This window comes from Barbus barbus, assembly GCF_936440315.1.
Source record: "Barbus barbus genome assembly, chromosome: 7".
Taxonomy (NCBI): domain Eukaryota; kingdom Metazoa; phylum Chordata; class Actinopteri; order Cypriniformes; family Cyprinidae; genus Barbus; species Barbus barbus.
The window spans coordinates 17710683-17737775 of NC_136735.1; the positions used below are offsets into that span (position 1 = coordinate 17710683).

Genomic DNA, 27093 nt, shown 5'->3' on the forward strand with positions numbered 1-27093 from the left:
CAGTGAATTAAGGGAAAATGACTATATTTCAATGTAATAATACATCAACTGAGAAGACAGCAACAACAAACAGAAAAACAGTGTGATATCTGCAGTTAAATTTCATCAAATGTTGACTTTCAGGTAGGAATGTACCAATGTCATTTTTAGAGAACAGATATGAGAACCTACTCAACTGTCTGCAGCTCTAATGCTCCACTATATTGGCTTTTAGTTTTGGATTATTAATTTACTACATAAGCACAGAATTGGACCCAAGTCACTGCATGCAATTAATTAAACAGCTTTAATAGATAATTAATTTGAACATTATAGATAAAGCAAGATAGATTCTAATGTTTGTTTGGATAACTGTCTACTGTGGATAATTATCCAAAAGAAAAAATAAAAAATAAAAGAAAAATTAGCTATACCACTCAAATAGCTAAAGGATCATGTGACACTGAAGACTTGAGTAATTGTTACTGCATTTTTGATCAAATAAACGCAGTTTTGGTGACCATAAGAGACTTTTGTGCGTGTTCATGACTTTTTGAAAACTTTTTTATATAACTAATTGCCAACATACCTTTCTGACAGCTTTTTAGCAAACCCGAAATCTGTCAATCGAATATGCCCCTCACTGTCCAGCAGTATATTCTCTGGTTTCAGGTCTCTGTAGACAATTTCTTTGGAGTGAAGGTATTCAATGGCGCACACGATTTCAGCTGAATAAAACATTCCTGTGCTGTTGCTAAAACGTCCTCGGCTGCGTAAATAGCTGAAGAGTTCACCGCCATTCACATATTCCATCAACATGTACAGGAAACGATCATCATGGTGCGTCCAGAACCTGAGAAAGGTCCACATTATATGTGTTACATGTGATTTGGTCATAGAACACATATACATATACTTGCCATATGCTTCTAACAAATACACTATACATTAAAAGACCTGGACTTACATGACAAAAGCATTAAAACAATTGCCTGTATGTAAACTACCAATAATTACAGTAGGAACTCTATAGCAAGCTGAGGTCATGCCGTAATGTCAATAACCATGATATAGAACAGTGGTTCTCAACCTTTTTGACTTCAAGGCCCTACATCACCCATAAATAAATTCAAAGGCCCCATGTCTCTTTTAGTTTTTAGAGTTACTTGATAATGTTTTTTAAAAATATTTTTTACCTGATAAAATATTTTAAAGCTTGGCATAATTACACAAATGTATATTCATTATAAAAATGCCCTTGGAGTTGTAAGCATGTATTAATCTTTTAGAATTTTCCAGGTCTAGAAATCATACTTTTAAAATTAAACTACCTCATATATCCAGTTTTTTTTTAAAGATGTGATTCCTCTTCAAAAAAATAAATGAAATAAAATGAATACATACACACATATATAAATGCATACATACATAAATAAAATAAGAAATATCTGAATTTCTTGATGCCCGCTCGCGGAGAACCACTGATATAGTATAGACTAGTATATAGATAACAATATAGATAATATAGATAACAAATACAAAGTTTAATATTGAAGTGATTGTACAAGGTCAAACAACATTTGGTACTGATATTTTTTGATTAAGCATGCTGAAATATTTATACAGCACACTTAAATGTTTATACAGATCATAAGCTACTGTATTTTAATGAGATATCTGTATAACCAGTCTTCCCATTTCTGTTGTAGCCTATATGTTAATGTTGTGTAGTGTTCACTTACAGTCTGACAAGGAAAGGATGGTTCACCTCCGTCAGAACCTCTTTCTCATTATGCACGTGCTGCTCCTGCTTCAGACGAATTACATCTGGAATTTTCATTGCCTTCAGAGCAAAAAAACCTCTTGTCTTTTTATCCTTCACCAGAAAAACCCTTCCAAAGGTTCCTGTACCTGAAAAAATTTGGAATATTGATATAAGGAGAACGGCTACAATGTTAAAAATGTTTCTTCATTCACAGTGAACCCAAAATATATGTACACCTAAGCCATACTTAAAAATGGGGGGATGAATTTATTCATCTTTGATCAGTTTTTCTTCCCAGTATCCAAAGGAAACCATCAAATCTATATTTTTTTTTTTTTGTGACAGCCACTTTAACCCACTTCTTATATATTATCAGAGTATAGAAGCATGTTTGTGTTTGGTCTCTCCACAGAGAATTGTTGTCCACAGATGAATGGTACTCAGAGCTGGGAGAGTCTCAAAACTCTCAAAGACGACCCGTCTCAAAGAAGTCTTTCATTTCTACTGTACGGGGACACGGGTTTCAGTGGGTAATAGATCTTAAATTACACACATATGATCAATGGCGACAGAGAGAGCTCTCAAGCTGAGAGAGCAGGGCACCTTGAACCACCCACCAAGTTACAGGCTACTCAGTCTCACCAGAGTGCTGTTACAACCCTGAGAGGTCAATACCTACAGGAGACAACTTGACAGCCTATTTGGAAAATACATCCTATTATATGCTCTTAGACCTAAGCCTCACACTTAATGCTTAACTAATACTTGATGATAACCCATACAACTTTACAGCATCATGGGGAAAAAAAGAACAGGCATGCCCAGAAATCTGTACGTGAGAAGCTGGTGTACACTGCGTGTACTAGCACTCGGGTCAAGAGGTGGAAAACCACAGTCATGGAGTAGTGGCAGTTGTTTGGCTTTAAAGGCCATGAAGTGGATCAAGGAGCTGGGATACCGCAGAGAGGCTTGTGTTTTATTTGTTTAACCTAGCTTTGGCTTGAGAAAGACTTTTTACCTAGACACCTGAGAACAAATACCCTTGACATTTTGATGGATGTTATTGTAAAGAAAAAGAAAAAAAAAGAAAAAGGTCAGTAAGATATTTTAACTTTATTTTTAATACTTTGAATTAATCTTAATTAATACTTTTATTCAGCAAAGAAGTATTAAATTGATCAACTTAATTTTTATTTATTTTTAAGATCGCTTTACATTTTTAAAGGCGTCATATGATGCGATTTCAAGAAAGGCGGCGTGGTTTCAGTAACCACAGTAGTGTTGATGCAGCTATATCATGGAGACGCTGTGTGTTTCTATGCCAAAGCAAAAGCACTTTATTTGGCCTTCCGGAAGCAGATGCAATTAGGAATCATTGGTTAAAATTTGTTTACAACACAACAGCACAACCCAACTGTTCGAATTTGTGCGACGCATTTTATGGAACCTAGTTTTGTGAACCTAGGAGAGTACAAGGCTGGCTGTGCACAAAGGCTATTTCTAAAAAAAAGGGTCAATTCTGACATTGCTATGACAATCTGGTGCTTCTGAATCAGCAACTGTAAGTATGTTTTGTCATTAGTTCAAGTATTTGCTATTGACTCTTAAAATGCAGAGTTTTGCTCGTGTACAGCCCGTCAGAAATCGTCTTAACTGCAGCTTGTGTGCAAATACACACAAGCATCATCACTGTGTCTGTCACGCGACTCTGTTCCCCTCTCGGGCTTGAACTGATAAAATTTACCTGAAAGCTGAAGCTCGCGATTATGGAAAGGGGCGTTTGGAGGAGTTCACGCTTGTGGAGTTCGGCCAATCACAATGCACTGAGTCAGTTGGCCAATCAGAGCAGACTGCATTTGTTGGAAGGAGGGGCTTTGTAGAAAATGACACGTTTGAGAGCGGCGGGGCATAGAAGAACTAAAATAATGTACAGTATTTGAAAAATAATGTGTTTTTGAAAATTAAAGCATGTCAACACCAAATACACAAAACAATGATCTTTAAAATAGCGTCATATGACCCCTTTAAAAGCTGTATAAACATATTCATGACATAAAAACCATGCTATACAATTAAAAGAAGTTCACTCAAAAATGAAAATGTTGTCATCATTTACATCATTTAGTTTCTTATGTTGAATATTTTGAAGAATCAAGCAGTTGTTGGTCCCCATGACTTCTGTAGTAGAAATGCTATGGAAGTCAATGGGGACCATCAACTGTTTGATTACCAGCATTCTTCAAAATATTCAGCATAAGAAAGAAACTCATACAGGTTTGGAACAACATGAGGGTAGTGAGTAAATTATGACAAATTTTCCTTTTTGGGTCAACTGTCCCTTTAAATTTCTCACAAAATTAGTCTTTCTGTTTGAGAGCTTCGAGTTTGATATTTGATCAAAAATTCAAAACTATTTCAAAAAAAATATTAGGGCTGCAAAACAATTAATTGCGATTAATCACATTCAAAATAAAAGTTTAAGTTTACATAATATATGTGTGTGTGGACTGTGCATATTTATTATGTATATATAAATACACACATATGTATATATTTAAACAATATTTGTATGCATAAACATATTCATATATTATAAATATAAATATTTTATATATAAAACTAATATATTTTCCTTAATATGTATTAATCACAATTAATCATTTTGCACCCCTAAAAAATATTTATTAATGAATTTTCTGAATAAAACCATTGTCTAGTAACATAAAAGGACAATCCAGTACTGAGACTTATGGCTGCTTATCCATGTACAGTAAAAATGAAAGCGTAAATGTCATAAGAGTTAGATTTCAAGAAACAAGTCAAGAAACAGAATTAGAAGCAAAATGATTAATGCTATGCTGAACACCGAACTAAGCTCTGCTCCTTTTGTAGCGGGGTAGTTTCAGACAACCTACATTTCCTTGTAGTTGCATTGTGATGAGTTACGAGCTACGATACTGATGGAATAACTGACATGGAATGTTGGCATTTAACACATTTACCTCACACAAGGAATCTTTGTTCAGAGACCACTGAGTTGACATGGTTACACAAGCGTGGAAAACAAATGCCTTGGCTGTCAGAGGGGAGGGAACGGGACTGGAAACATGAAGCAAGACACTTGATGACACATTATTAGATCATGTTTCCTGCCTGTTACAGGGAAATCTTATTCAGCTGCAAAGAAGTTGTTATTGTGAACTTATAAGTGAAGAAATCAAAGTCACTAATGAAACAATATGACATACACAATGCTTCACTATTCTCTACCTTCTTATTGGTTAGACACATTCGATAGCTACGTTTACATGCACCCAAATAATCTGTTAGTAACTGGACCGATGGCTCGATCGGATTGAAAAGCCTTCGTGTAAACGTCAATTGATCCGAATGAGCTCGATCTGAACAACCTGAAATTTTGATCGGACTGAAAGGAGTGGTGTAGACCTGAAATAATCCAATTGATTTTGATTTAATCCAATTTTTTTCCCATGAGTACAAATCTTAATGTTTAAGCATATAATGATATTCTAGGGCAGTGCTTCCCAAACCTGTCCTGGAGGACCCCCTGCCCTGCACCTTTTGTATGTCTCCCTTATCGAACACACAGTATTCCACTCATCAGCTCATTAGTAGAGACTGCAAGAATAAAAAAGGGTGTGTCTGATTAGGGAGACATACAAAAGGTGCAGGGCAGGGGGTCCTCCAGGACAGGTTTGGGAAGCACTGTTCTAGGGAATTGTGTGCTTCTAATTTTATAGCAACAGTTTGGACAGGACCCTTTTCTATTCTAACATGACAGTGTCTCTGTGTATAAGGCAAGGTTCAAAAAGACATGATTGATTCAGTCAGTGTGGATGAATTTGACTGGTCTGCATAAAGCCAAGTCCTAATCTCAGCTGAACACCTCTGGTGTGACTTTATATGCAGATATATATGTCTATACAAGTCATTGGTGTTTGGTGACGAGTTTTTGGCTCAAGGTCTGCATTTAAAGTCTCTAAAGAAATTTGAAGTAAACCTGTGATAATACATGTTTTTCTGCGGAGTATATAAGTGAACAGAAGATGCCCCCCCCCCCCCCCCCCAGTTTAAAAAAACAAATGAAAAGAAATAAATTACTGTCAAAGATTTTTTTCATAACAGTAACATATGATGTACAGTTATAGGCTGCCTGCATGTTAACAAATAACCTTGCAGTTTTTGTAAAACAATAGTTTTCTGTAAAATAAAATTAGTATTATCTTATTTTCTAATTATTATTTAAATGTTTTAATCACATTTTAAATCTCAATTTTAACCAGAAAAATTGTGCAGCCCTAGTGTCATATGCATCAGACATTTAGCCATAGCCAACAACCATGCATGTGCATCAACCAAGAGAAAGATATGATATGAATCACGTATTGAGAAAACATCAAATAATCATAAACAAGTATATATTACATAGTAAAAAAAAGATTATACATAGCTAAAGTTGGAAATTTTCATCAAGGTCTATCATTTGTTGAGTTTTTATAGGCTATTCAAATCTTTGGTGCTTTGAAGGACTGATACATTGACAATGAAACAATAATAATAAAACAAGAAACATGAGCTTTCCCTCTACTCTCTTTCTTTTAGAATAAACCACACATGGCTTTAGAGTAAATGCACTTTGTGCAAGTATTTAACAGAATACACTTCCTGCTGTCACTAAATAATGTGGTAAACCCACCCCACGGCTTAGTGAATATTTTACATTCTCAGCATATAATTTGTATGCATCTCACACAATGCAATCTTATAGCATAACCTTCATAGCTCAAAGTCTAAATTATCTTCATTCAGAGCTTGAGCGGCTGTTTGTTATATTATATTATATAATATTATTTGATATTATGTAGCGATTTTATCGCAGTTAAAGGGAACACAATGTAAGAGGAAAATTTAATTCATTTGAAATGATAATCACAATTATTCTCAAGTAATATCATAATCATTGCTCATAATTTCATAATAGATTGCTGCAGGGAAGAAGTATTCTGGTTCTCTCTCAAAAAAAATTAAATAAAAAAAAATAAAAGCCAGTAAGATATTTTCATTACAGAAAATAAACTCTGCGACCAATAAAAGGTCATGATTCTTAACCTAAATTATTTGTTCATCAAGCTCTTTACAAATGAACAATTTTCATGAACTTTGAAGACTAAATACAATTGACTAAGCTTCAGACAACTCTTTTCTTTTTTTACAAGTCAGAAAGATTGGATTCAAATAGTTTGCAAGGGCGTAATTACAAAAAAGCTGTTTGGTGCGATGACGTTTAATGACCACAACCTCTGTAGGTATTTAGTCACCTGTTAGAAACCACGTAAATGCTTCAAGAAAACAAAACACCACAAGTGTTATAGATGTTACAGATCTATTTCATGTTTAAGAATTACCCAATAAAGTTGAAGTTATTATATTAAAGGTGAATGCTGTATGTTTTTTTTTCAAGAAAGGCAAACCTTTGATTTTTGGTTGGTTGAGCATCCTTTCTTTAACCTTTTTGAAATATAACAAGTGAAAATATCTTGAGCCAATAGATTTCAGGGCTATTTAACTGTAAGTGCAAAATACGAACCAGGTTTTATTGCTCATTTCTCTATTGTAGGTTGTTGCTAAGCATTTAATATAAAACTGCTGTACACTGTTGGGCATCAGTGTACACATTTCAATTCACATTGTTTCAACAGCTTGAATAAATATCCATAATGTACATTATATTTTATATATTTCCAGTTTTCTAAATAGTCAGATTACTTGTTTTGGGTGGCAGATGCCACTTTATCTATATGGGAATAGTTTTTTTTACTTTTCAGTTACCAACCTTAACCATTATCAGACAATTACCATGATTATGAGACACTGACCTTATTTTGATTCATTAATCGAGTCATTAATGCTATCATTAATGGATTATTTGATGTCTTCTTGGTAAACCATATTCTAAAACTGGTCTTTATAAAGGCTGTAAAGGTTCTTTTAAAAAGCAAATCTCAAGCAAATTTTCAGCCTTTCACTAGGAAACCCATGTTTTAGTAATAGTCTGCCATCACAACTGACTTTACACTTGTGGGCGGGGATAACCTTCTGAGCTGCATTTAGCCTTGCTGTGGCATTTGCCCCTAGTTAACAAAAGAACACTTGTGCTGTATTATCCATCATTCTCTATTCTGCCATGAATCAAATCAGCCCAAGAAAAAAGCGAGTTCTGACAATTATTTCCTCATTATTTTAATGACAATGTAACGATAAGAGCATTAAGATAGGAGCTTAAATCATGTCATGGGGCATAAATCTCTACCATTCCACAAAAATCTCTACAAATTGGATTATATATGCTGGGCCTAATGCTATAGTATACACTTCAGATCCATTTTTATTCAGGAGATCACCTCTCAAAATGTTATGAAACATTTTCCTCTAAACCACAAAGCAATTTTCTTGTACAGTAAATCACAGCTATTACAAAGATCGTTGTTTCTTGGAAGTAGCACTTACGTATCAGGTCCAAAATAATTGAGGTTGCTACGATAATTATGTGAGAATCAAGCATTTGTACTGTGTGTGGTGCAGCCTGAGTATGTATGATGACGAAGATATATCAATCATACCCCGAGATTCATTTTCTAAGAACACATCTTATGCTTTCTGGAGAAGTATGTTAAATGAAGCACACAAGATCCAACTCCCATTTTGTCAGACTAACTCTAATTTAAAGGTAGGACTGAACTATCAAATGTAGAAAAATGCAATACATAAAAAAACAAAAACAAAACAAGCACGTTCAATTTTAACCATTTAGCATAAGCAATTTAGAATATTAAACATTAAGAAAAATATTCTACATTTTTAATATAAAGTTTAATGGTGAGGGTCAAACTAACAGGGTGCTGTTCGAACACTGTTGATGAACTTGTATAATATGTGTTTTTAGTCAAAGCATTGGGACTTATGACGGCATAAATATTTGTTATCCATAATACATAATTTTTGTAAAAGTTGTGTTATACAAGTTACCGTTACAAAGATTAGTGTTCTATTTGGTGGATTCTCTTCCATTTCAATGAGTAAACAACTTTTTGGTGTAGAAGTCACCATATATAACCTTTTCAGTTTTCTCAACAAATACATACACTGATAACTGATGGGTTAGACAAACTAATAAAGACTTACATCTCTATGCTGCTTTGGATGCGACTAGCTCAGGGAGTCCTGTACATTTCGGTTGAGCCCGTGCAGCAAGGGCAGCTGGGTGACTCTAAGGCGGCCTAGTCGCGGGTCAAAACACCGCTCTTCCGTTCCAATCAGAACATCAAACAGGTTCTCCCCACTCAGTGACACACCCACTGAGAAACCTGATGAAAGTGCTCTGGTTATTGGCGATTCTATTGTACGGAACGTGAAAATAGAGACAACAGCTACCATAGTCCAATGTTTACCGGGAGCCAGAGCGCCTGACATCTTGGCAAATTTAAAAGTGCTGGCTAATGCTAAACGTAAATTCAGTAAGATTGTTACTCACGTCGGCGCTAATGATGTTCGACTTCGCCAGTCGGCGATCACTAAAACTAATGTTAAAGAGGTGTGTGAATTTGCAAGTACGATGTCAGACACTGTAATATGCTCTGGCCTGCTCCCTGCTTACTGTGGCGATGAGATTCAATGGCTGGTTGTCTAAGTGGTGCCCGCAGAATAACATAGACTTTATAGACAATTGGACAAGTTTTTGGGGCAGACCTGACCTGTTGAAAAGAGATGGTGTTCATCCCTCCTGGGGTGGTGCCGCTCTTCTCTCTAGAAATATGGCACAGTCTTAGAGTTTGCACTTGACTAACTGGGGCCCAGGTCAGGAAGCAGACAGACTGGCTAAACCGACCATCTGCTAGCCGCCTCATGTCACAGAAGTCAGTTAATTCTCAGCACATAGAGACTATTTCACCTAGATATCACATTATAGAGACTGTGTCTGTTCCCCGAACTAGAAAATACAGAAAACGTCCAAACCAAATTAAGAGTAACAATTTAATTGATGTTCAACAAATAAAAAATGTTTACAATACAGAGAAACAATAATGATAAAGCTTGGCTTAGTGAATATCAGGTCTCTTTCTACAAAAACACTTTTTGTAAATTATTTGATCAATGATCATAACCTAGATTTGCTCTGTTTGACAGAAACATGGCTAAAACCAGATGAATACATTACTTTAAATGAGTCCACCCCCCAAGATTACTGATATAAAAATGAGCCACGTCCAAAAGGTGGAGGTGTTGCTACAATTTATAGCAATATTCTCAGTATTTCTCAGAGGGCAGGCTTTAAGTATAACTCGTTTGTAGTTATGGTGCTGCATATAACATTATCAAGAGAAACACGTGTTAGTGATAAATCCCCTATGATGTTTGTACTGGCTACTGTATACAGGCCACCACACAGACTTTATTAAAGAATTAGCTGACTTTCTATCTGAGTTAGTACTGGCTGCAGATAAAGTCTTAATTTTTGGCTATTTTAATATCAATGTCGGTAATGAAAAAGATGCATTAGTATCAGCATTCATAGACATTCTGAACTCTATTGGGGTTAGACAACACATTTCCGGACCTACTCATTGTCGAAATCATACTCTAGATTTAATACTGTGACATGGAATTGATGTTAGTGGTGTTGAAATTCTGCAGCAAAGCGATGATATATCAGATCATTTTCTAGTCTTGTGTAAACTCCATATAGCTAAAACTGTAAATTCTACTCCTTGTTACAAGTATGGTAGAACCATCATCTCTACCACAAAAGACTTTGTAAGTAATCTTCCTGATTTATCTCAATTCCTCAGCATATCCAACAGAGCAGAAAAACCTCATGATGTAACCGAAACTATGGACTCTCTCTTTTCTAGCACTTTAGATACAGTTGCTCCTTTACGCTTAAGGAAGGTCAAAGAAAACAGTCCGACTCCGTGGTATAATGAGCACACTCGCACCTTAAAGAGAGCAGCCCGGAAAATGGAGCGCAGATGGAGGAAAACAAAACTAGAGGTATCAGAATCAGAATCAGAATGAGCTTTATTGGCCAAGTGACAGAAGCTCCACAGTGCAACAGAAAGACAGCAACAGGACAGGAGAGGTGTTCAGGGCGGGTGTGGGTTGATCTTTCAAAACGACAAAAGAACTTGTTCAAGTCGTCTGCCAGGTGTTGATTCTCCACAGTACTGGGGGATGGTGACTTGTAACTGGTGATATCCTTCATTCTTATCCACACTGAAGCAGGATCACTGGAAGATAATTTTTTCCTTAGCTTGTCAGAATAATTCCTCTTTGCCACTCTGATCTCCTTTTCCAGTGTGTATTTGGCCTGTTTGTACAAGACTTTATCCCCTTTTCTGTAAGCATCTTCTTTGGCCTGACGGAGCTGTCTGAGTTTGGCAGTGAACCATGGTTTGTCATTGTTGTAGATTAGATGAGTCCTGTTAGGAATGCACATATCCTCACAGAAACTGATATAAGATGTTACGGTCTATGTGAGCTCGTCCAGATCGGTGGCAGCGGCTTCAAAAACAGACCAATCAGTGAGGTCGAAACAGGCTTGTAGATCCCGCTCTGTTTCATTAGTCCATCTTTTAACAGATCTTAATACAGGCTTTGCAGACTTAAGTTTCTGCCTGTAGGATGGAATAAGATGAACCAAACAGTGATCAGAGTCCTAAAGCTGCTCGTGGAACCGAGTGATATGCATCCTTTATTGTTGTGTAACAGCGATCCAATATATTACTGTCTCTGGTGGGACATGTGATGTGCTGTCTGTATTTTGGCAGTTCGCGGGAGAGATTTGCTTTATTAAAGTCTCCGAGAATGATTAAAACAGAGTCTGGGTGTTGTTGTTCACTCTCTGTGATCAGATCAACGAGTTTCTGTAAAGCTGTGCTCACGTGCGCTTGCGGTGGAATGTAGACACTCACGAGAATGAACGAGCAGAACTCCCGCGGCGAATAGAACGGCTTGCAGTTAATGAAGAGCGTTTCTAGATCTGAACAGCACATCTTCTTTAACACAGTTACATCTGTACACCACCTCTCATTGATGTAAAAGCACGTCCCGCCGCCATGCGATTTCCCCATTGATTCCACGTCCCGATCTGCTCTGATCAGCTGGTAATTAGGCAGATGTAGCACGCTGTCTGGTATTTCGTATAGCCTGGCAGGAAAATACCCTATCCTACAGAAAAGCATTAAAAACTGCTAGATCGGATTACTTTTCGTCTCTTCTAGAAGAAAATAAACATAACTTCCCGTATTTATTCAATACAGTCACTAAATGCACGAAAAATAAAGCATCAACAGGTGTTGGCATTTCCCAAGAGCACAGCAGTAATGACTTTATGAACTACTTTACTTCCAAGATCAATTCTATCAGAGATAAAATTGTAACCATGCAGCCGTCAGCTACAATATCGCATCAGATAGTGCACTATAGATCCCCTGAGGAACAATTCCACTCATTCTCTACTATAGGAGAGGAAGAATTGTATAAATTGTTAAATCATCTAAACCAACAACATGTATGTTAGACCCTATTCCATCTAAACTACTAAAAGAGCTGCTTCCAGAAGTCATAGATCCTCTTTTGGCTATTATTAATTCATCACTGTCATTAGGATATGTCCCCAAAACCTTCAAATTGGCTGTTATTAAGCCTCTCATTAAAAAAACACAACTTGACCCCAAAGATCTAGTTAACTACAGACCGATCTCAAATCTCCCTTTTCTGTCAAATATACTAGAAAAGGTAGTATCCTCACAATTATATTCCTTCTTAGAGAAAAATAGTATTTGTGAGGAATTCCAGTCAGGATTTAGACCGTATCATAGTACTGAGACTGCTCTCATTAGAGTTACAAATGACCTGCTTCTATCATCCGATCTCTTTAGTAGTTCTACTTGATCTTAGCGCTGCGTTCGACCCTATCGACCACAACATTGTTTTAAATAGACTAGAACACTTTGTTGGCATTAGTGGAAGTGCATTAGCATGGTTCAAATCGTACTTATCTGAACGCCATCAGTTCGTAGCAGTGAATGAAGAGGTATCATATCGATCACAAGTGCAGTATGGAGGCTCAGTACTACGGCCATTACTTTTCACGCTTTACATGTTACCCTTGGGAGATATTATCAGGAGACATGGTGTTAGCTTTCACTGTTATGTTGATGATACTCAGCTCTATATTTCTTCGCGGCCCAGTGAAACACACCAAATTGAGAAACTAACGGAATGCATAGTCGATATAAAAAACTAGATGACGAGTAACTTCTTACTGCTAAATTATGAAAAAACAGAAGTGTTAATTATCAGACCTAAAAACCCCACATGTAATAACCTAGAACACTATCGAACACTTGACGGCTGCTCTGTCAATTCTTCTTCATCAGTTAGTTGTTTGATAGCATTTTTCATTTGAAAGCCATGTTTCTAGCATCTGTAAAACTGCGTTTTTCCATCTCAAACTAAAAAATCTAAATTGTGACCTATGCTCTCAACGTCAAATGCAGAAATACTAATTCATGCGTTTATGACCTCAAGGTTAGACTATTGTTATGTTTTATTGGGGGTTGTTCTGCACGCTTGATCATCAAATTACAGTTGGTCCAAAATGCAGCAGCTAGAGTCCTTACTAGAACCAGGAAGTACGACCATATTAGCCCGGTTCTGTCAACACTGCACTTGCTCCCTATCAAACATCGTATAGATTTTAAAATATTGTTAATTACTTATAAAGCCCTGAATGGCTTAGCTCCTCAGTACTTGAGCGAGCTCTTATCACATTATAGTCCTCCACGTCTGCTGCGTTCTCAAAACTCTGGCCATTTGATAATACCTTGAATATAAAAATCGACTGCGGGCGGCAGATCCTTTTCCTATTTAGCACCCAAACTCTGGAATAATCTACCTAATACTGTTCGGGAGGCAGACACAATCTGCCAGTTTAAATCTAGATTAAAAACATATTTATTTAACCTGACTTACACATAACACACTAATACACTTCTATTATTCAAATCCGTTAAAGGATCGTTAGGCGGCATTAATTAGATCAACCGGAACCGGGAACACTCCTCATAACACATGATGTACTCGTTACATCATAAGAAGAATGGCATCTACGCTAATATTTGTCTGTTTCTATTCTGTTTCTCAATCTGTGTTCGGATCAGATGGTGGATCGGCACCGGGAGATGATGTATGTGGCCCTGATCGTCGGTGGAGGCCGGACACCTGGATGAGCCCCGGGGACATATCCCCAGTGAAGACCTCAACTTAAAATACAATAAAACTTAAAATAAAGCAAATAACTAAAAATATAATAAAATACCGAACTACATAATACTATTATTGTTAGAAATTGCAACAATATAAAAATAGAAATATAATACATTTATACATTTAAAATTTTAATTAAAACAATAAGTAAACAATAAAATGCTGGCCAGCGGAGAACTGCCCCCCGACTGAGCCTGGTTTCTCCCAAGGTTTTTTCTCTCCATTCTGTCATAGAGGGAGCTTTGGTTCCTTGCCGCTGTCGCCTCTGGCTTGCTCAGTTGGGGACACTTAATTTCTAGCGATTATCGTCAATTTGATTTCACAGATACTATTTAAACTAAACTGAGCTAGACAATGACATCTCTGAATTCAATAATGAAATGCCTTTAACTGAAAATTGAATGTTTAATCTTATTATTATACATTACTGACACTCTATCTTCTAATTTGATACCGTTAAGTGCTTTGACACAATCTGTATTGTTAAAAGCGCTGTATAAATAAAGGTGACTTGACTATGCTTAGTTCAACTTAACACACACTCTTTGAACTTGGATCCACAAGTAAAAAACATTACTGTTTTTGAGTGTATTTCTGTTTGATGAAAGCATAGCCAAACTTTAAATATTAGGCCGATTCAATACGTTTTTCAAACATTGTATATACTCAAAAAAAACGTTTTCGAATCTACTTCTCACATTTTGGAGTTCTCTCATCCTCTGATTTTTAATTTTTTTTACAGCGTAAAACTAAAAGTAAGAAAGCCTTCAATTAGTGATGCAGCGTGATCATGCTTTTTCATGGCCGATTCCGATACCGTTTTTTTACAAGCAAACTGACTGATTCCCATACCGATTTCCAATTTTTTTTACATCCTACGTCATCCACCAGAATGCCCTCCGCATATGACAGATACTGGAAGTGAGAGAAAAGTGTTTATCACGTTTGAAATATGGATATTTTTCTTATGAAAATGCATGGATTCACTACAGGAAGCTTTTATTCATGCCCTGGAGCCATGTGAGACATGTTTTATTATGGATGCGTGCATTTTATTTAATGACTTGTGGACAGTTGAACAGAAACCCTGCCGACTGCAATGATAAAGCTTGGAATAGACAGGACAATTTTTAATATACCTTCCATAGGATTCGTCTGAAAGAAAAATGGCATATTCACATAGGATGTAGGGCTGCACGATTAAATCGAATGCGATTTCCATGTGCATTTTGTCAGTAAAGCCAGTTCTGTAATCAGTAGTAAATCTCCATCACGTGCATTCAGATGGAGCAGCATTTACTACACAGAACCATAGTTCACTGACAGCTTACGCAAAAAAAACAAAAAACAAATTGCGGACGATATTATTGTGCGATTATGAAATCGAAGAAATCGTTCATGATAATGAGCTTCTCAGTGAACTACAGTTCGGTGTAGTGAATGCTGCTCTATCTGAAAGCATGTGAAAATACCACATATAACATGTTATTACTCCAAACTCACTTCATAACATTAGTTGAGTGTTTGCAATAAATCCTTCTGTGAGATGATGTGGCTTCTTATACAGAATAAGACACACAACATATCTCATAGTATTCTAAGCAGTGATAAAGGCATTGCATTATAAATATACTTTATTATAGTGTTGTCAAAAATATCGATATTTCGATAAATATCGATACTGAAATATCTGAACGGTACCAATATTAATTTCCCGAAGTATCGATACACCGATACTAGCCGAGCTGTCACTTTCACTTCTCTCCAAAGGCGCGTGGACAAGCACCACATGTGACCGCACTGGTCTCCTTCGCTCTGGTTAAATAGCAAAAGTGAAGTGAATAGAAAGATGACTGCTCTGGTTGTTAAAGAACACAGCAGGAGCGCTATCTGTAGGGATCTATGATCTCCGCGATGCAGAGAACGCGCACGGAATCCAGTCATAAAAACGGAATTTACAGTTTAACGCGGAATGTCACGGAATTTGTCAAAGTTTGGATGAATTAATCAAAAGTAGGTCATTACACTTAAATCAAATCGCGATATGGACTAGTATCTGTAAATATTAAGCTGCAAAAGTGGATTTAAATATGAATCCTGCATGTTCTGCGCGTCTCTGTGTGAATGTGCTGCATGTGCGGTTGTGTTTACTAATGTGGCGCTCGCGGTGATTTCAGCGTCTGCCGTCTCAATGAGGACATAAATACATCAACAATATCTCCAGAACTGATCTGAAAGGCACTTTACGAGCATTTTACCATTTCATTTGAGTAAAACTAGCATCATATCATACACACACAGAACTTTAGAAGTATTCACGGCAACCCGTCAAAATAAAAGTTCAGTTTAACAGCCTATTAAAGACCGTGTGCCAGAAATAGGCTATATTACTATTATTTAGTAGAATGTACATAATACTACTACTGTTAATTTTTTTTAAGAAATAATCACAAAATATTTTTATTTTAATAGTAAATCCCCTTCATTTGCCAAAAATGTAAATGTTTAATTTTCATTAATTCAAATATAAATGAATTAAAATTGTTTTATGCCTTCATCTGATATCCAGTAAAATTTAAATACACAACACAGAATTTCTGAGGGGGAAAACACACTTCATAAGGCTACTGTAAGAATAAATAAAAATAGTTTGTATGCATTCAAATAGCCTAATAGACATGCTAAAACACAGAATTTGGTAACAATAAAACATAAGGTGAGAAAAAAATAAAACATTCCATACGGCCCTAAACGTGTCATTTTTGTTACACTTTTAATAAATTAAATGTTAAATTGTATAATTTTCATGATTTTAATGAATTAGACATGTTTTTAGATTAATAGCATTTCATTTGACCATTAAAAAAAAAAGAGTCCAGAAAAATTCAAATGGAAAAAAACGGAATCCAGAAAAATTAAAATGGAAAAAATTTAATGTAGAAAAAAATAAAACGGAATTTGGGGAAAAATCAAACGGATTTCATAGGGCCCTATATCTGGAAATATTTTGGTTATGAAGCAAATGAGAATATCAACAAATAGAACTTTGGATTTTAATTAGTGCATGTATTAGTAAACGTTAGTTTCAATTAACATTTAACTAAGATTAATAAAAGATTAATAAATAAATCAACAAATGCAGTACCTCAAGACATTTTTTTGTTCATGTAAAATATACAGCATGTTCTCGACTTGTTACATTTATCTTTAAATTAAAAAAATTACCCCCTTAATACAGTTTTTTTCACCGTGGTATCGAAAATGGTATCGAGTATCGATATTTTTCAAGGTATCGTATCGAAGTTAGAAATTCCAGTATCGTGACAACACTACTTTATTATAATGAAAATTATAATAAGAACTCAGATAAACCATATATTGTCGTAGTCATGTGTTTATTAGTCACGTTGAATAAATTAAAACAGTTAAATCTTCTTTTTTTTAGCGACTGCTATAGGCATTTCCTGGGGTTTTTCTACAAGGCGTATTTGGAGTTTCGGCAGGAGAGCACCCTCTAGCCTTCGGATGGAGATTTAATACTGATCACAGAACCGCAATTCACTGAAAGATACGCATGACAATCGCAGCTTCTGTCTAACCGCGATTGTGATTTCATTTCAATTTAATCATGCAGGTCTACTAGGATGCCTCTAGAGTAAGTAAAACATAGGCTAATTTTAATTTTTGGGTGAACTAACCCTTTAAATGAGAACATTAACTGTGACCATGTGAAATTAAAGGCAACAACTGCATAGTTACAATCCAAACAACACAATCAACACATTCAACAGTTCAAACAAAGATGTTACTTAATCAGCATTTGTTTTTTTGTTTGTTTTTTTTTTTATTTGGTGTAAAGAAAAAAGGTCTTTACCAGTGAAACAAAATAAAACTAAAGTAGGCTATATAAATAAATGATTCCAAAATGTTAAATCAAATAATGTTTAGTGCAACTAGTAAAACAAAGATGCTGCAGAATCTTATACAGTGCTTTTTAAATCAAATTAAGTCAATGTAATTTTAAGGTAAAATAAAAATAATCATCCTGTACGGAACTGACGTTTACTTCTGGCTTTTCAAAAATGCATGCAAGTTCTTCACAACAAGAAGCATTTCAGCTTCGTCACAAGTTAGTCTGTTTCGTTTCTCATCCAACACGTGAGAAACTGCACTGAACAACCGTTCACTGTCTACGTGTGTGCAGGACACAAATAGATATGCTCACGCAACTTCAGCAAGCACAGGAATGTGGCTCTTATTTGTGCGCCAATACACCAATGGCTGTTTGCTTCTTGGTATATGTTTTTCTGTGTTTGTTGTGCTATTGCCGAATGTCTTCCACACAAGTCGTGGCCTAATGGTTAGAGAGTTGGACTCGTGATCCAAAGGTTGCGGGTTCGAGTCTCGGGCCGGCAGGAATTGTAGGTGGGGGGAGTGAATGTCCAGCGCTCTCTCCACCCTCAATACCACGACTGAGGTGCCCTTGAGCAAGACACCGAACCCCCAACTGCTCCCCGGGCGCTGCAGCATAAATGGCTGCCCACTGCTCCGGGTGTGTGTTCACGGTGTGTGTGTGTTCACTGCTGTGTGTGTGCACGTTGGATGGGATAAATGCAGAGCACAAATTCCGAGTATGGGTCACCATACTTGGCTGAATGTCACTTCACTTCACAAATGACATGTTGGCGAATGATTACCATGTAGTGTGCAAGCGAGCTGGTCAACCAGTGCATCCCTAGCTTCAACAGGGCTCCAGACAAAAAAATCGAGTAAGGAGCCATTGGCTCCTATAAAAGAAAACTTAGGCGCCAAATTATTTTTTTAGGTGCCACAGAATAAAAGTGGTTTATTTTATTATTATCATTTAATTTCCCCCCCCTATTTTAACATTTCAATCATTTTGTCATGTGTTTATGTCTTATCTTTTCTAGGCTTTATCAGCATTTTAATCCATCTTGTAGATGATCAGGTCGACCGGGGGACTAAGGTTCACTTAAAGTGTGAATTAAATGTCTTTTACAACTTGAAATATACAGTCACAAAGAATTGTTCGTTACACAGAATCTGTACCGATATCATGGACCATAAGCATCACTTGGCAACTGAGTGCAGTGCATCCTATAAATGTTGTCACGTCTTTCACACATTCAGTCTGTTTTTCTTCATTAGTAAAATGCAATTTTATAGGAGGAGTTGAATCATGTACAACAGAATAAGTAAAAATATTAATATGCAACAGAGCATAAATATAGCAAAACGCTCCTCTTTATAGTTATTTTTCTAGCTGACTGATGAGTTTATGGACACTGAGTGGTTATTCTGAGGTAAATGTATTACAATGCAATGTTTACAAGCTTTATACATTTCCTCAGTTTGAAACATTGAATGAGCTTTAATTTACATAAAACATTTCAGTAAGTTGTACTATAGGCTTTCTTATTGCCTACCTTTTGATCATGTTCATTTCATACTATAGTAGTAAATCGAAATATATAATGGGTTCACTTGCTGCTTTAACTAAGGTGCTAAAGAGATCGCGCCTGAGCATTAAGTGCGATACTCTCCGCTCGCGCGATCCGGACGCATACACGGACCGTGTGGACACGGGGTACTGGTGTTTATATTACCGAAAGTGTGCGCTTGTGGTCCGCATTAAAGAGCACCCAAACCGCATCATTTGAATTTCGTAGCATTTTAAAGCTGATACTTTGTTTATTAAAAAGTAAGACAGCACAAAGCTTTTTGCGATTACTGGATGGCAAGTGCGCTTGAAATAACAGGAAGTCCATGCATTAACAGAACACAGCATATAGACTAAGATCTCGATAAGAAGAAGCCATATTAGTAATGATTATAAATGAGAATTGTTGACGATATTGCCAGTATCCACAGAGCTGACAGCTTTACCTGTTGATGTTTGTTCAAGTTGTGCACGAAATAGACACGGCTTTTCTGCACTTGCACTTTGGGGCTGTTTACACCTGGTCACTTCATGCATTTTTTTCCTGATCGGATAGCTATCTGATCCTGAAAAGACCAGGTGTAAATGCCGTCCGAAACGCATTCGAGACGGATATAAATCCAATCGCTCGAACCACTTCAGGAGGTGGTCTGGGCGAAACCGGACAAGTGTAAATGCATCTGGTTGTTGAAACCACATATGGTCATTTTACTCCTCCCATAATATTAAAATAATAGACGTGTGAGAGCGTTTTATAGGCTATATTAGGGCTGGGCGATAAAACGATAACGATATGTATCGCGATAGACACGTGAACAATATCAATAAAAAATGTGTTCGATAAAAAGTTCGATATTTTTTATTCTTCGTCGGAAGAAAACAAAGGCTGCGAAGCAAGTTTGGTTGCATTAACAAAGGCACTCGCTCTCTGGTAACCTAGCAACGTAGGGAGTGACACGCTAACAGCCAATCATGTAACAGTATCATGTTTGGTTGCGCCATATCGTTGTCTCGTGTCTAAGTGCGCACGCGCAAAAAAAAAAAAAAAAAAAAAAAAGTGCGCACGCGCGGCTGAGAGTGCAAGTCTGCAGCCAGACCCTATTGGCTGGTCTGCTGGATTCCTCTTCATAAGCAGAAAATGAGTGCCGCAGCGAGCGAGGAAATTGTAAATAAAAGAGAAAGTCAGCTCCCAGTATGGCAGTTTTTGGATATTATAAGTCTGACCATAGTCAGACCAAATGTCGTCTGCAAATTATGCAAGACCGTCGTCCCCGCCAAGACTGGTAATACCACGAACTTGATGTACCACCTTAAAAAAAATATCAATAATTATCGATATCGACCGATATGAAACACTGATATCGTGATACAGTTTTCAGCCATATCGCCCAGCCCTAGGCTGTATGGCATGTTATAGTCAGATATGACAGCGCAATGCAACAAGCATCACCGCGGATGAGTAGCGGAGTATTTCTTCAGCAAGCGACGCGCAAACTGAATGAACCTGAAAGTAAGCCGCAGACGCTCAACACACAATCTTCTTCATTAAAAGTAGCGAGACTAGCCTATCTTTCCAGTGCTGATGCCGTGCGCTCTCTTATCGCGGTCTCTGATATTGAAATTAGCTGATAATTAATAAAATTATCCATTGCTTTCATTGACGTGAACTCCGTTATATTTGCATATGCAGCGGGAATTGAAGAACGGATTTATATCCGTTTTGCGAAGACACATTTATGTGGCCAAGTGTAAATGGGGAAACGTTTTAAATCATATAGATATCCGATCAGAGAAAATGCATGAAGTGAGCAGGTGTAAACAGGCCCTTTCAGGTCTCTCTCACTGCGTTCAGCAGACTGTGTGCGGCAGAGACGAGGACTGTTTGAAACTCTTTTCCAGTAAAACTTTGATGCGCATCGTCTTATGTAAGTTTACTACTTGAACATAACAAAAGATGTGAGCGCAAAACAATCGGGAAAAAAGTCCTTTCATGCAAATTATATATAGTCGCCAGTGGCGACCTCAGCAAAAACTTCACTCGCAAATTAATATTTTTGGTCGCAAATGCGACCATTTTAGTCGCAGTTTGGAGCCCTGTTCAATGCTGCTGGACAGAGCCTGGCTTACCCTCACCATTGCTAGCCTACACTGGCTTGTAGGGCTGGACCAGAATATTCGATTATTCGAATATTCGTTCGGTGGTTTGGCATTCGATTTTCAATTTTGAGATTCGAATATCCTTTTTTTTTTTTCTCGAACACCTGGCATCCCCCGGTTCTCAACCAGCAACAGACCGTTCGCCAATGAAAGACGTTCGTGCTGACCTATAGCATGCATATATGAGCCCGCTTATATTATGAGCATCTACATCTACATTTGAAATAATGAACTTAAGCACGCAAAAGACGTGACATGTGAATGAACCCTCTGCTATCACAAAACCGAATGCGATGCATGCGTTTTCTTTCTCTCAACTGTCCCGAGATGCGAGCAAAAGTCTTGGGGCAGCGCGCGGTAGCTCTTGTAGTGCAGACAAGATGTGCCGATGTGAAGCCGCTTTGAGAGAGTGAAAGCGAGAAGACGCGGTCTAGCTGAATCACTCACGCTGTTTTCAAATGACTGATTTAATCTGATATATTGTGTGGATTTATTTACTCATCTAACCTACATGCTATATTCAATAAATATTTGCAGGAATTTCCCTCATTATAAACTTGAAAGCTGCGGGAATGAGTAAAACTATGCGATATACACACAAATTCAGGACCTGATTAATAACTCTATTATACAGAGATTTGTGAAATAAAATTCCATGACTTTTACAAAACTTTTCCAGGCCTAGAAATTGCTGTTTTAAAATTTCATAGCTTTTCCAGGTTTTTCAAGACCGTACAAACCCTACAAAAGCAACTGCACGCTTTCAATCACTAAAGATTGGTCCTCTCCCTCCTGTAATCACATGCCGGTTCCGTTACCCCGCTTTATTCCGGGACCTCTCAATTTACAAATTAAGCACTGGGCTACCTTATTAAAAGTATTGCTCTTAACAGACCTGTGTGTGTTTTGTATCACTAGTGCAGTGTCCGTTCTCGGAGCATATAAGCCCTGTCCGCATGAAGCGCGCCGCTTCCAGCTCGCGCTGTTCTGTACATTATTAAAAGTTTATTAATTATGAACGTGTCACATGTCCATATTGCACCAAAATGCAACACTGCACTCCCTTGAGTCCGCAGCAACACACCTGCCAAGCGTGAAGTCATTGGATGAACGGTTCTCGACACAATAAAAATGCAAACAGAGAGACAGACGCACAGAGATTCCTGCCTTTATTAGAGAGAAGAATATGTTCAGCCCCTCCCTCCGAAGCTTCGAATATTCAGTGTTGTTTACTATCAAAGCTTCAAAGCTCAAAAAATGGTTTTCGGACCAGGCCTACTGGCTTGCTAGGCTTCCAATAGGAATCCAGCATGACAAAATTATTCTCGAGAAACTGAAATCTCACAAGGTTGAGGGACTGAGATGGAGTTTCAACATACTACTTACAGTGTACAGTATGGAAGACAGTTTCTGCTTTAGAATAAAACAAATAAATAAAAAGGTTAATGTGAGCTAGAGTTTAAAGTATGGCATAATGTGACAGTGTGACAATGTTGCAACTACTAGACACAATATGTAATTATGAAATATGATATTTGTGAGAAACAGTGAGATTCAAAGTTGCAATTAGCTAAATTTTTAGGCAAAAATGGGTGATGCCCTAATAATAACGCGACTAAACGAGACAAAATAACGTTGTAACATTTCGTTTCGTCTCGTTTTGGTCAACGAAAGAGACTTGAGAGACTTTTGAGACTTTAGTCTTTGCAACTTTAGGGATCTCATCTATGAACGGACAGCTTGTAACACTCCAAAAAGAAAGAAAAACTTGAAATCGCATCATATGACCCCTTTAACTGTTGTAGCTTATACTTTTTTTGACTGTGACTGTGCAACTGAGTGCTGATGAGAGTAAAAAATTATCAAGGGGATCTTAATCAACAGATTAAGAATCAACAAAAATACAGTGTGACAACAACTAACAACACCAGAAAAAAAAAACCAAAACATGCTGACACACGTGCAAAATGCCTGTGTACACATTCCGTCCTGACCTGGTTTTTTTCCCAGACATGAACTACTCTCCTCCTCACCCTGAGGCCCTTAAACAATGAGCTGTCCTTCCAGTTTCATACAGTCCAGCTAAAAGAAGTAGATATCGCCACAACTACTAAAAACTAAGACTGGAGGCCTTAAAAAGAATAGCAGGACTAATATTAGCAGTGTTCAAGATGTATGTGACATGACTGTCATCTACGGCTAAACATCACTGGTGGAGCTAGTGCAGACTAGAATGATGTAGGTTGTCCTCTTAGTCATGATGTTTGTTCTATGGCTTGAGTAATAATCCTGTGAGCTTTTGCCTGAAATCACATAGTGCTAATGAGAACGAGTAAGCACTTGGTGCTCAGAAAGGAGGTACCATGTTGTTGCCATGTAGTTCAATATAAATAGAGGTGCTTGTTTAGAAACTGAACAGTTTAAAAACAGACACAATTCAGTCACATTAGACTTACTGCTTGTCAGATGGGCCTTGTTCCATTTGTTTGCAAGGCAGGTATGTATTTAAATGACTTTTCACTGCCGAATGTGGGAGTAGAAGAGAAGGTGTGTAATGAAACTAATTAAAATGTGTTAGAGGTGTGAGTGAACTAAGATAGTGAGGTCTTCAGGGGCATAAAGGAAGAGGAAGAACAAAAATACATGATATTGAGTTTTCTTATTGGCTTATGTTTTAAAGACAAGAAAAGAACAAGCATAAATTAAAAGTAAATTTGCCAATAGCAATTCTGCACACTGATCTATAAAATTGTCAATGAGAAAAACATTATGGGTTGGATTTTGAAGAGGATTTCAGCTGCTGAGATGATGGACTTTCAAAAGCACCCCAAAAACAGTAATATTGTGAAATATTATTACAATTTAAAATACTTGTTTTCTAATTTGATATATATTATATTTTAAAATGTCATTTATAATATAATTTGCTGCTCAAGGAACATTATTATCAGTGTTGAAAATAGTTGTGCTGTTTAACATTTTTATGGAAACCATGATATATTTTTTGATGATTGAGATTGAGACCATACGATTTTCTGATGAATACAAAGTTCAAAGAACAACATTAAAAACAAGTAAAATTATACATGCCTACACTGTCACTTTTTAATATAATGCATTCTTGACTAATAAAAGTATTAATTTATTTGCTTTATGCTTCAGTTAGGCTTTTTTTCTTCATTATATCAGCACAATTGTATCATGCTGATATTTGTGACCATTTCCCCCAAAATATCAATTTGAATTTGAATACAGAAATCACAAAAACATGTTCATCATAAAAGAGCTGTATTCAAGACATAGTCATTGTGAATGAAAACTGTTAAATAGGTTGTACTGTTGTGCACTACCTGGGTGTTGAGCAATCGGCTGATGCAACTGTGAAAATACATTTTTCCAAAAAATGTCCTGGTGTTGTGAAAATTAGACCAGTGTATGTTTATCCCTCACAGTTTTTTTCACTCATGAAAAGTTAATGCCATTCACCCTTTCAAAAGATATATGGAGGGATACACTCCTGATAAATTTAATAGTTTGCTCAGCAGTTTGTTCATGTTGTTTACCTTTACTTCTGAGGTTTCCCACCTGAGCCTCACTTTCAAAATGGCAGATGAAATGTTAGTTTTCATGAATGGCTTAAATGTGACTATATTCTACTGGTAACAAGAAACAAAGCATAACTTTGAACTATATTTAGGTCTTGCTCTGGCAAAGCAAGCATGCAGGTGTACTTGACAGCCCATTACTGTAGTCATCCCCAAGGGAATTCCCAGGGCAACTTAATATGCTGCTATACAGCTCTAGATTGTCTCTTTGTATAGTTGGGTAGTCTAAAATGTAAGCTTAGGATCAAAAACTGAACCTTGAAATGCCATAATAAAAAAGCCACTTGGTGGGACAAATGGGTGTACACATTTTGGAGAGTATGAAAACCTTTTAGGAAATATTTGTTGACCAAAACGTGTTTTAATTTGATGCATAATGCCTAGCTTACCAACAGTGGCAATGGTGTCCAGGTCATCTAGCGTGTAGGTCCTGTTGGTGGTCAGGGATGCGGCCCCTGCGGATAATGTGGGACTGCCTGCGTCTGTCCTGCTGCTATCCCGACCAGAACTGCTTTCATTATTTAGTCCAGCTTTGCCTTTAGTTGCTGCCATCTTCTTCCGTATGATTTTCTAACTCTAGCCACATTAATGGCCACTTCTAGATATCAAGCCCGGTATTTCCGCTTTTGGAAAACGCGCTATTGATAATATACACATTGATCCGTTTCGGTCAAGTTAAGATATCCTTTGTTCGCACAAACCAGACTGTGACCCTCTGCTTTCCATCGCCTGGTAGCCAGAAATGTATCAGACTAGTAAAGCTAAAGTCATTAAAATTGTAAGCTATCCATGTCAATGGTACTGTCATATATTCTATACTTTATTACGGACGTCCCCTGTACGACTACGTTAACAAAGACAGGAGTGGACAGGATTCAAACTTCAGTCTTACGAATCCAGGAGGTTATCCAGGCGATTTTTTTCAGGAGCAAAGAAACGGCATGGAGGTTGGTTGATTGGTTGATAGTCGCTTAATGTATATTGCCAGATATTAGAGACATTTAAATTATTTACTTCCCCCTTCCGTCTCCATCAAAGAAATCTGTACCCATTTCCCCTTCAAAACATCGCTCAGCGGCAAGGAAGCAGAGAAACGCTTGAAAACTGACAGACAGCGGCGTCGACCAATCATATGCAGCGCGCTGTCTGCATTATCCAATCGGACGTCTGAAAAGGCGGAGCACTTCCTGACTGACAGCTTGAGTGCACGTATTTTCCCTGTGGTTTGTAGCACATGTAGACACCACCACGCCTTGCGTACTGGATACTATTTCGGGGGAGGAGGACACATTGTAGCATGAGTCTTTCTGACAGGAGCATTTTCACATTTCAGACAAGATGGGCTATTTATAAATGTAATTTTACTAAGATGTAGGCTGTTTATAAATATATTTTTTTCTTGACCATTTCATCAAAGCACATAGTCGCTAATATACTATGGTGCTATATATAATGGCACTATAATTCTCAGTCTTCTAGGTGAATGTGTCCAAATAATACTTAACATAATGCTGAACAAAATTATACAATACAGAGTTAGAGAGCTGATAGTTACAGTCCTCCATTGGAGCTTTTTGTGTGAAGCAGTAATGGCAAATTCATAAATTATTAAAAACTAGGCTTGCAGAAGGCCTACCCTTTGGAGTATAGTAGTCTATCTATCTATCTATCTATCTATCTATCTATCTATCTATCTATCTATCTATCTATCTATCTATCTATCTATCTATCTATCTATCTGTCTGTCTGTCTGTCTGTCTGTCTGTCTGTCTGTCTGT

The 27093-nt window shown here is 37.1% G+C and overlaps 1 protein-coding gene across 1 annotated transcript in view; it reads right to left on the reverse strand.

Moving 5' to 3' along the window:
* LOC306872530 (cAMP-dependent protein kinase catalytic subunit PRKX-like) overlaps positions 1-26397 on the reverse strand; it is a 45491-nt gene extending 19094 nt beyond the window's left edge. Inside the window, exons 1-3 of the mRNA XM_079421135.1 lie at positions 25705-26397; positions 1722-1890; positions 569-832 (exon numbers count right to left, since the gene is read on the reverse strand). Of these exons, the coding sequence (XP_079277261.1) occupies positions 569-832; positions 1722-1890; positions 25705-25867 (596 nt within the window). The 5' untranslated portion in view covers positions 25868-26397. The remainder of the gene's footprint in view (positions 1-568; positions 833-1721; positions 1891-25704) is intronic.
* Positions 26398-27093: the final 696 nt, after the last annotated feature.